Source organism: Camellia sinensis, chromosome 3, assembly GCF_055761805.1.
Source record: "Camellia sinensis isolate YWXY chromosome 3, ASM5576180v1, whole genome shotgun sequence".
NCBI lineage: Eukaryota > Viridiplantae > Streptophyta > Magnoliopsida > Ericales > Theaceae > Camellia > Camellia sinensis.
This window is the reverse complement of record NC_138963.1, coordinates 183,160,025-183,171,704: the sequence shown is the minus strand read 5'-3', so window position 1 is coordinate 183,171,704 and position 11,680 is coordinate 183,160,025. Positions and strand designations below refer to the sequence as shown.

Below are 11,680 nucleotides of genomic sequence, written 5' to 3'. Positions count from 1 at the left end.
TGGAATAAACCAACACTTGTTACTCTACAGCCGAAGTAAGTGCAAGGCTGAAGAGTGGTTGGCTGGAATAAACCAACTCTTGTTACTCTTCAACCGAAGTAAGTGCAAGGCTGAAGAGTGGTTGGCTGGAATAAACCAACACTTGTTACTCTTCAGCCGAAGTAAGTGCAAGGCTGAAGAGTGGTTGGCTGGAATAAACCAACACTTATTACTCTTCAGCCGAAGTAAGTGCAAGGCTGAAGAGTGGTTGGCTGGAATAAACCAACACTTGTTACTCTTCAGCCGAAGTAAGTGTAAGGCTGAAGAGTGGTTGGCTGGAATAAACCAACTCTTGTTACTCTTCAACCGAAGTAAGTGCAAGGCTGAAGAGTGGTTGGGTGGAATAAACCAACACTTGTTACTCTACAGCCGAAGTAAGTGCAAGGCTAAAGAGTGGTTGGCTGGAATAAACCAACACTTGTTACTCTTCAGCCGAAGTAAGTGTATGGCTGAAGAGTGGTTGGCTGGAATAAACCAACTCTAGTTACTCTTCAGCCGAAGTAAGGGTATGGCTGAAGCGTGGTTGGCTGGAATAAACCAACTCTGGTTACTCCTCAGCCGAAGTAAGGGTATGGCTGAAGAGTGGTTGACTGGAAAAAACCAAACTATGTGTACTCCTCAGCCGAAGTAATTATGTCAGCTAAGGAGTGGTTGGCTGGTAAGCATAGTCTAACAAGAAGAAACCGAAATAGCAGTTGGAGTAATAGAAAGCATTACAAAGGCAAGCATACAAACTAAAACCAGAATAAGAGTTCTAGCAAAATTTTTCATTCATTACAAAACCATTACAGGGGAAGGGGCATAACCCGGTTACAAAGAAAAGATAACAAACAAAGAGAAAAAATCAAGAAAAAAGATCTTCGATCTCGGCGTCAAAGGCAGCATCGGCAAGACCGGTTTCGGGCGCAAGGACGTTTTCGGTCGGAACCACGGTTTCACTTGGTTGATCAATAGTAAGATCTTCTACCATGGGCTCCGACCGAACTACCTGATCTACATTCACGACCGAAGTATCCTCAGGGGCAGAGTCTTCATCTGAGTCTGAGTCCTCGAGAAATTGCTGTTGAATGGCATTAGCGTATTCCATCAGGGAGTTCGGTATAAAGTAGGCTGGAGGGTTGAAAACCTCGGTCTGAGGGTCATGACCGAGCTTCTCAACGGCTCTCCTCCAGCCGCACTTAAAGAACAGCTCCTTGGCAGCATTGCATTGTTGGGCATAAGCATCCTCTGCCCTCTTGAAGCCTTGTTTGTCAGCCTCATTTGCCCTCTCCTTCATTTCGGCATCTTTCTTTCTTTCAAGCTTCACCAGCTCGCGTAGGTATTTATCCTTCAGAGCAATGACAGTCTTTTGCTTTTCGGCTTCCGCCGAATTAACCAGTCCGGTCAGCCTGCCAACCTCCCCGCGTAGCTCGGCCATCTGCTTTCGGGCCTCCTCCAGCTCGGTCGTTTTTGCTTCGGCCTCCGCCGCCGCTTGCCTTGTTATTTTCCTAAGCTCAAGCACTTTCTTGTGAGTAATTTGGTTTTTTTGAAGGGCCTGACAAAGCAAAGATTTCCCTTTAAAACCGAAGTAGAAGTTGAAAAAAGAAAGTAGACAGCAAAACGACCGAAGTTGCCTACCAGAATCATGGATTTTGTCATTGACCGGATGGCCTTTAGCTCGGTATTCAGTTGTTTCTGGTGATGCTCTATGTCTTTAGGGAGGCACACACCCTTGGCCAGATTGAGGGCCAATAAATGGTCTTTTTCAGCAACGACCGAATCTGTATTTCGGATGTCTCGGTCGTTAAAGGTAAGTTTTGGGGCCCAGCAGTCGGTAGTTCGGTCGGAAGGAACCAGTTGGGGGCTCGGTGGCAAGCTCGGCGGAAGTACGGGTTCTGCTTCATCAACCAATACTTGTTCGGTCTCAGCAGTCCGGGCGCGCTTGGTTCGGCGAGAAGATGATGGCTGTTGAGAAGGGAGGGCTACAACAGCAGGTTGCGATTGGCTGGGTGGTGTTACCTCGGGCCTAGTTGTTTCGGTCAGAAGGGCCCTAACTCTGCTTTTCTTTGCCATCTCTTCTTCTGCAGTCAGTGGAACAAGTCGTATCTCGGACAGGGTTGGGTCCGGTTCAGGTGCGTCTTCAAGGAGGAAATCGGTCACTCGGGCTTTTCGGCGACCGCTATATCGGTAGGTCGGCTCGAATTGCAGCAACTTGGTCCAACTACGTTCAGGATACCGTAGTGCGGCTCGCAACACAGCAAGATTTGGATAACTGTACATGGAATGAAGGTGAGCAGAATCTGCGAAAATATAGACAACTGTTAGTTCGGTTGATGGACTAGCAAAACCGAAATAAAAAATCGCAAAAAACAAGGCCGAAGTTAAATTACCGGGCTCCCCTTTTTTCCAATTTATAGGTCGGCCAGGAATTTGGGCTTGAAAATCCTCAAAGTTCCCAGAGACCCAGAAAAAGTCGTCGTCATTTACATCTTTGTCTGGTGTGTGTTTAATTATCTTCTCTCGGCGGCGGCGTATCCTAAGGTAATATACCCACCCATCTTCTTTTGAGCCGATGGAGTATTGATGGAATATTTCGGCCAAGCCAAGATTTAGTCCGGTTTGGTGGTTCAGTGCGGCTATTCCCATGATGATGCGGTACGTATTGGTGGACAGTTGGGTAGGGCATAATCTAGTCTGCCTAAGAAATTCACAGATCAACGGTTGAACCGGAAACCGCAGGCCGGTTTCGATGATAGATAAAAGGGTGAAGGAGACGACGCCTTCATTATCCCAGGGTGTGATGTCTTTTTCGGCCAAAACCAGCTGGACGTTGTCAGGTATTTGGTAGTCTTTCCTGAATTCGGCTAGGCCGCCCGGGGTATTTACTAGGTATCTATACTTGCCCATCTATGGTATAAATTAAGAATAAGTTAGATCGGTTCAAGGGTTGTACTCAGTAGCTCGGTCGAGTGTACAAGAGAGTGCTTGGGCCACCTAAGTCTGCAAAGTGGAAAACATAGGGGTTAAGCACAGATCATCTGACCGTGCTACAAATAAGAGCAATACATGTCCTACTTCGGCTATGAGGGATGCTACAGTTTGTATCTCGGTTCGGACTTCGGGTTTGGTTGATTATTTCGGTTTGAACTGTGGGTTTTGTTACTTCGGTTGAGCCTCTAGGGGCAGCTTTCTGAGTCTGGTTTAGAAACTAAGAAAGCTGGCTTGGCCCCAAAGGCGTAGCTCGGTTATAGACCGGAGTACCTAGTTCAATATGTGCAAATTTTGTTCGGTGCTCTTATCTCGGCTAAAGTGGTTCAGAAGAAACTACTGATATTCCTACAAGTTCTAGTTTGGTTATTGTCTGAATCTATCTACATATATGGGACAAACAGTATCCTAGTTCGGTTGCTACATGGTTTTGGATCCAAGACTAGTTTTTTACAGGATAATTCGTACACACATAAGTTCTACTGAAAGTACAGAAGCGTAGCAAAAATGGAAGAAATGTTTTGCAAAGACACACTAAACATAATGCACTGAACAGATACAAAGGAAAAACATGGAAGGGGGACGGATTTGCTTACCAGATGGGATAAAAGAGGACTGGAGTCGGCAACAGTATCAGCAAATGAAGAACGCGAGCTTGATAATGGAAGAAACAAAGGCATAGAGAGAGAAGACGAAAGAATAATGGAGAAAGTGATTCAAAAAATAAAAGGGTTGTTTTGGTTAAAGGACGAAAAGGCGGGACTGTTCAAATTTTTCGTACTACGAGGGCGGCGTGACAGCTGTTCACAGCTTATCAGAGCTTGCCACGTGTCACTGGAATGGGAAGCGTTACAGACGCTATGATTGAAGAGACGTTTTTGACCGGACAAAATGGAGCCCGGAGTAAAATTAGCTCGGCTTAAAAGATCGAGAGTTTTTAGCTCGGCTGGAGAGGCTAAAGTATTTTTAGCTCGGCTGGAAAAGCTTAAAACGACGCCAGCTCGGCTGGTGGACTGGTAATCCCAATCATGCTATGCAGATGGAATTAAGGGGCAATTGAGAGGGTAATTTTTGGTAACAATTGGGCCGAGCTATGTGATAGGCTTCGTGGCCCAAAGTGCCAAGGACTTGGTGAAAAGACCGCAAGGTTACTCCGGCCCAGGAGAGGTATGGTTACTCCGGCCCAGGAGAGACAGGGTTACTCCGGCCGAGGAGAGGCAAAGCTACTCCGGCATAAGAGGGACAATGTTACTTCGGCGCAGTGACTGTAGAGGTACTTCGGTCCGAAAGCAACTTGGAGTTGTGCCGGTCTTGGGGCTATACCGGTCGAAAGTCGCTGGTTCGGCCTAAAACCGTACTATGGGTTCTATATGGAAAGCCGAGATAAGAAAGGGAAGACAAAAGAACCGAACTATGAGTGAGTTCGGTCCACTCGGTGGCTTAAGTATAGCCAAGATTTATTTCGGTCAAATGGTGGTTTGGCCATGGAGGAAACCATCCCACTTGGTTTAAGCAGTGGGGGAGGGTGTAAAAGGAGAAGCATTATCCTTAGGAGTATGAGTCCTAGGAGGACACTGCATGGAGAAACACAAGTCCTACTAGGATTGTGCCACGGGAAACTTATAAAAGCCCACAAACATCACCTTGGGGGAGGTAATTGAACACAATTCTTTCTGAGAGCATAAAACTTTGTCTATTTGTCAAGCTTACTGACTTAGGCATCGGAGAGGTTTCCGGCACACACCCGCCGGCTAGCTCACGTTTGTGTTTTCAGGTGATAAAGCGACATCGTACGGAGGAGCGTGGACTTGGTCAACAGGATTATACGAGGAGAATTATTTCCTCCCCGTACAAATGTAATTTTGAAAAATTTTACAAAAAAAAAAAAAAATGAAAAAGTCAAAAAGCCTACTTTTTTTTTATACTTATTTTTGCCCATTTTAAACTTTTTTTTTTTTGGAAGATTTTATTTTTTAAAATTTTTTTCTCATTCTAATTTTTTTTTTTTAATTTAGTTTTTTTGTTGAAGCCAAAAATAAATCAAAAAATAAAAATAAATAAATAAACAAACCCCAAACAATCACTTACTGATTAAATAAATCTCCCTCATGGCAGTCATTTTTTTTTTTTTTTTTTATATTCAAGCAGTCAATGAAAGAGTCGCAATCACTCGAATACGAAACTCTCGCATTCTTAATGTCCCAATGGATATCTACATTGACTACTTGGCCAACTGTCTTGTCCATATGTGCTATAACTTTCACTCTAAAATAAAATAAAATAAAAAGAAGCTAAATTATTGCTATTTATCTAGGAATCTACAATTTTTTTTTATATATTTTCTTTTATCATAGGAGCATTCGTTAGAACAACTCCTAATCAAATTATATCACAAATGATAATAAAATTATTATATTTTGTGCTGTCAGATATAAAAATAAAAAATAAAATTACAGAACACGAGTTCCATTTTTGATGGCAGGAGGAGGGTTCGGCAATCTTGATTGGAGGAAAGCTTATTTGGATTAAAGAATAACCTAAAATTATGTATATGGCATTATTTAATGACAAAAATAGAAAAAAAAAAATAAGAAAAAAAACTACAACAAGAACATGTTCTTTATTAAAAAAGCATAATAATACAATTCTGAGACACAATGGAAATCAAAATACAAATCCATCCCTAACCCCCTGTCAAGACAATACTTGTACAAGATTATTCTAAACAATTAAAAAAAGAAAGAAAAAAGAAACAACTTATTTCAGAAATTGCTTGTAAGATGAAAATGTGCACACACACTAACTACTTTGATTTGAACCAGCAGACATAAGCACAAACCTGACCATCTTCTCAAAATTCAAGTAAGATGACCCAACAGAACAAGTCGTGGCCTCTTCACCCAACTTCTTCCACTCCATGACCTTTCTTTTCATCTCTTTCCCCCTCTCTCCAGCCATCAACTCTCTGACCATTCTCTCAACTTCCTCTCTCTTAAAATCGTTGTTTATCTCCATCCCAACACCCCATTGGCCGCAACATAACCAACAATTCGTCTGTTGATCCGCGAAGAATGGCCAACACAACATAGGGACCCCACTGCAAATACTCTCAAGAGTCGAATTCCACCCAGAGTGTGTTAAGAAACCTCCAATTGCTGGATGATTGAGGACTTGTTCTTGAGGGCACCAACTTGCTAATAGACTCCTTTCTTTAGTCTCACTCACAAAATCCGGTGGAAGAATCGCGGAGTCACCAACAACCAGATCAGGCCTAATGATCCATAAGAATGTTTGGTTGCTATTAGCGAGTCCCCAGGCGAATTCAATCAATTGTAGGGGTGTCAAAACAGTGATGCTGCCAAAGTTGACGTAAATGACTGAATTGGGTTGTTTCGAGTCAAGCCATGAAAGGCACTCTGTTTCTTCTTTCCATAGGCTTGATCCAATGGAATTCAAGTGATTTTGTGGGAATTGGTCGAGGAGAAACTGAAGAGGGCCAATGGGGTATATGGGTGGGTACATTGTTGACAGTGCTTCTAAAACGTCATGTTCTAAAGCGTCGAAGGTATTGAAAATGATGGCCGAAGCTTCGTGTGCTTTGTCAATTGCTTCCAAAAGGAAATGAGTCATGACATTCAGTTCAGTGGCTCGAATGAAACTCGGGAGATCCTTCAATCGTATGCCATTCATGCCTGGTATCCAATCTATCACAGTGTCTAGGTAACCATTTGTTAAATAACTTGCATCTGCATTTGTAAAGAAAAAGATTACAGTTAGGAAAATATTAGTACATAAATTGATAGTCAAGCTACAATATACTTGGTGTATACTACATATACAAGTACGAATTAAAATAATGTTAATTACGAAGTATTGTGGTATTTTGTTATAGGCTTTGTTCTGGTGGGGCCCAAAACTATTAGAAGTTATATCCAATATGGTGTCGGATATGACAAGTAGTCGTGATGTTTCAAATTGATGTTAGTTACAACCCAATTTTGAGTATGATCAATGGTTAAGTTTATTTTTTAGATTTAATGAAATGCATATAAAATGTTCCTTTTTTTAAAAGGCATATTATAAATTTTTCAGTTAAATTTATTTTACCTCCTCGTAGTTTGGAGCTAGAGAACTTTACTCCCATAGGTCCCATTTGTTTTCAGAGGTAGAATAGAAAAAATTTATAATGAGGGGTTTAATAATGAGAAGATTGTTAGTGAAGTGATTGATAGTGAGGGGATTGATAGTGAGAGGATTAAGTAAAATTTTATTTTTTTATGATAGTTGTTAGTGTAGAGGTTGTTAAATTATTTTTATATAAAATAATAAAACAAATAAAAAAAACAAAAACATTAAATATTAATGTTTTAAAAAAAATTGCCCAACATGTAAAAAAATTTTTAAAAAAATAAAAAATAAAAAATTTCAAGAAAAAAATAAAAAAATAAAATAATGATTTTTAATTAACAAAAAATACAAAAATTAAACATTAATGTTCAAAAAAAAAAAGCTCAACATGTAAAAAATAAAATAAAAAATTCTAATCCGACGGACTATTTTTCTAATACAAAGTTTTGGAGACCCATCCGAATCCCCTCCTTAAGGAGATTCATAATTCGGAACTCACTATCAATCCGCTTTTCATCTCTCAAAACAAACACAATGTTAGTGGGTTCCACCTTACTGCCAATCCCAATCTCCCTTTTATGCCAATCCCAATCCCCTCTCTAACTCTCCAAACAAACAAAGCCATATGGTTCAAATATAACCAAAAAGTTCACATGTGAATTTGTGCTAAAGTATCATCATTAGATTTTCCATACAAATTAATGGCAGATGCATCACACACATCATTTGTGAAAGTGGGATTAGTTTTATGAAAAAATAAAGTGAAATTATTACAATAAAAGACAATTTTATCCTCATTTTCTCCAAACCTAAAATTAGATTAATATGTTAATTAAAATAAAATGAATTAAAAAATAATTAAGGATTGATCTAAAATATAAAATAATTAAATATTTAGAATTAATTGTGATCTAAAATATAATTAAATTAAAATTAGAATAAAAAGTTAAGAATTATAACAAATAAATAAAAAACTGTAATGATTGTGATTTAATTGAATTAGTGTTAGATATATATTATAAATTATGTGTATATGAGAGAGAGAGACAGAGAGAGTATATTATTTGAGGATATTATAGTCATTTTGCATCTATAGTTAACAATGTTAATAGTTTCACTTTGGTTTAAAACCATATAAAAATTTTTTGACTATATTTAAATCGTAGGGGGTAAAATGCTTTTACTTCAAACTATAAAGAAGTAAAATGAATTGTACCCTACATTTTTTTTTTTAATAAAGGAATGAAAATATTTAGAATTAAATTCATTTTACTTCTTTGTGGTTTGAGGTCAAATCACTTTACCCCCATTTGGTTTAAATATAATCCGAAACCTCCATGTGATTTTGAACAAAAATGCAACCGTTAAAGCCATTAACTATAGATATGAAATGATTGTAATACACTCAAATCTTACATATATATTTGTTATTTTATTTCTCTCTCATCTTTCAAACACATAATTTACAATATCCAATATTAATTCAATTAAATCACAATTAATTATAAATTTTAATTATTTCTTGTAATTCTTAACTTTTTGTTCTAACTTTAATTTAATTAAATTTTATGTCACAATTGATCTTAAATGATCAATTATTTATTTTAATTCCTATATTTTAAAATTAATTTTAATTTAATTATATTTTCATAATTAATCCTAAATTTTTAGTTATTTATTGTAATTCCTAACATGTTAATCTAATTTTAATTTAAAGATATTTCAGATCAATTTTTAATTATTTTTAAATTTAATTTAATAATATTTTAAATCAATTCTTAATTATATTTTATATTTTAGATCAATCATTAATTATATTTTGTTTTGTTTTATTTTAATTAACATAATAAGCTAATTTTAAGTTTAGAAAAAATGTGGGTGAAATCGTATTTTTATTGTATTAATTTCATTTTTTTTTTTTGGAAAAACAAATCTACTTTAAAAATTAGTGCGTATAATGTACCTTCCATTAGTTTGGATGAAAAAATTAATAGTGATACTTTAATTCAAAATTACATGAGATCTTTCTAAAATGCTTTAGCCTCCAAACCACAAGTGTAAAATAAATTTAACCACTGTATTTATGCCACATAAAATAATGAATAAAATCTCTTGCCCACCAATTGGCTTGGAGGGTCCCATAATGGGTCCACCTCAAATCCATTTCATTAATTTAAATTGTTTAATTTTTATTCTTTTTGACTAATTGTTATGTACAAAAATATGATTTAATGGATTTTGATAATCACATATTTAAATCACATATTTTTAAAATTTCATTACATTTTTTAATAAATATATATATTTTTTACATTGATTTTTGATTTTCTGGTGGTGGTCGTGTAGGTGTACCTGGAGATTAAGGTGGGCTGGGAGAACTCGGAAGTTAGTTCAATTAAAGATAGATATTGACATTTTAAAATAAAATTTGATCATGTTATAGTTTTACATTCAAATTATTAGCTGTTGATTAACCAAATCAAAACAAAAAGAAAAAAAAAATGAAACTGTTAAGAATATGAAACATAAAATATATGGAAAGTTAATGTAATTACAATTTTAAAAATTAATATATTTTTGAAATTTTAAGAGAGTTGGTATAATTTATTCTAAAAAACGGAGTTACAAAAAAAAAAAAATGAGAAACTTTCAATTCAGTGTAAATTAAAACAATAATTATCAATAAATGGTAAATTTTATAAATATTAATTATTAAAATTATAATTTTTACCATGAAATTGTAATATTATTTTTTGGAAATACCATTGTGTGGTAATTTACCCCCAAAAAATCCTCTACTAGTACACAAACATTAACAAAAAAATGTCACATAAAAAATGTGTTAATGATAGTTTTATAAACCAACACTATTTTAACAATAAATCTAGGAATAGATGTATCAATAGATAGGAGAAGGCTTCTCTACGGTCTAAATCAGACTGGAGTGTATTGTTGAGCCTTTGTGGGCTCACCACAAACTCTACATTAATGATTTGATTCGTTTAATGTGTAGGACTCATCTAGTACTTTATTCTTGTAAAAAATCATATTAATCGGATATCGGTAACTACTTGATTAAATTACATTAATATACCCAATAGGAGATAAGCTTGAAAGGCAAAAATTGGATTCATTTTTTTAAGTCCAACCAGCTTGTAATTTAACATGTTAAACTTTTTGTATTTTTTAGTATAAAAATCATATATAAGTCGAATTTGCTAATTAATTTTCTAGATCAAATGATGTATAAATAAAATAGTTAATGAATTATTAAATATAATATAAGTGAACCTTTTTTTTAAAAATATTTTAATATACTATAACATTACACAATTTAAAAAGTGAGTTTAATTTTTAACTTGAATAGTTCTACAGTATTGCTCTTATTTTCATAGACATTTAATTTTAAAATAAAAGCTCAATATCAAGACACACCATTCTATATTAAAATTTTATAAAAATACAAAATAATAAAATCCTACTAATATATCGATAATTTCAGTACGCACCTTTGAGTGGTGCAAGACCCTTCTGTATGAGTTGGGGATAAGCCACAAGGCCCATTAAGGCAGCAGCACTGGCAGGGAAGAAAAAAACAGCAGGTATGCCCACTTCTTCAGCCACTTTCTGAGTAAAGCTCATTGTCAGATCTGAAACTATGCATGTCACCGGAGGTACGTCCGATGAAGCAGCAGCCTCTTCGTTGAGTTTATCGAGTAAGACTCTGAAGGGATCAATAAAGTTGTGCATAATGGAGTGACAGAGTGCCAGGATGTCCTGAGTGGCGTCGGCCTCGGAGGGAGGGAGGCCGTCGGGAATGGTTTCGAAGCGGAAGGAGGAGGTGCCGGAGAGGGAGTGGGGGCCCTGGGATTTGAGGAGGCGGCGGTGGTTGAATTCGGTGTTGATGAAGGTGATGTGGAAGCCCTTGTGATGAAGTAGCTTTGCTAGTTTTAGCATTGGGTTGATGTGGCCTTGTGCTGGGTATGGTATGCACACCGCATGAGGAGGACATGGGTTGTGTGTTTGTTGCTGTGCCTTAGAAGAACTCATGTCTCTTGTTGGCATGATTAATCTTTTAACACATTGAAAAGAGCTACTTTGCAGAGCTTATATAGAAGAAAATGCGAAACACAAACAAACCAGTGACCTGTTCAAAAAAAAACACAAACCAGTGACCTGTTCAAAAAAAACCGGAAAATGCTAGAGGTCCCAAATTTTCTACCAAATAAATGACCAAATGTCTCACATGGGTGTGGGGCCCACAAAATTGCGGACCCCACACCCATGTGAGACATTTGGTCATTAATTTGGTAGAAAATTTGGTGTCCCTAGCATTACACAAAAAAACCACAAACCAGTGAAAACAAAGAGAGAACTAAAAAATACGTGGGCACTAAAAACAAGGCACGTGTTAGGAACTCAAAATGTTAGGTAAGATTAGAGAATGTTTTACCAAATAAATAACATAATTGACCATTTATCTGTTAAAAAATTTGGGATGTATAACATTTTACCAAAATGTTTCCTAGTCAGGATTTCTATTTAA

General features: G+C 36.5%; 1 protein-coding gene across 1 annotated transcript; it reads right to left on the bottom strand.

Moving 5' to 3' along the window:
- Positions 1 to 5,607: 5,607 nt before the first annotated feature.
- LOC114265184 (7-deoxyloganetin glucosyltransferase) lies at positions 5,608 to 11,316 on the bottom strand. The gene is made up of 2 exons (XM_082921605.1): positions 10,644 to 11,316; positions 5,608 to 6,752 (listed from the first exon to the last, which is right to left on the bottom strand). Exons 1-2 carry the CDS (start codon positions 11,197 to 11,199, stop codon positions 5,806 to 5,808), a joined length of 1,503 nt encoding a protein of 500 aa, XP_082777731.1. The 5' UTR covers positions 11,200 to 11,316; the 3' UTR covers positions 5,608 to 5,805.
- Between the last annotated feature and the right edge of the window lie 364 nt (positions 11,317 to 11,680).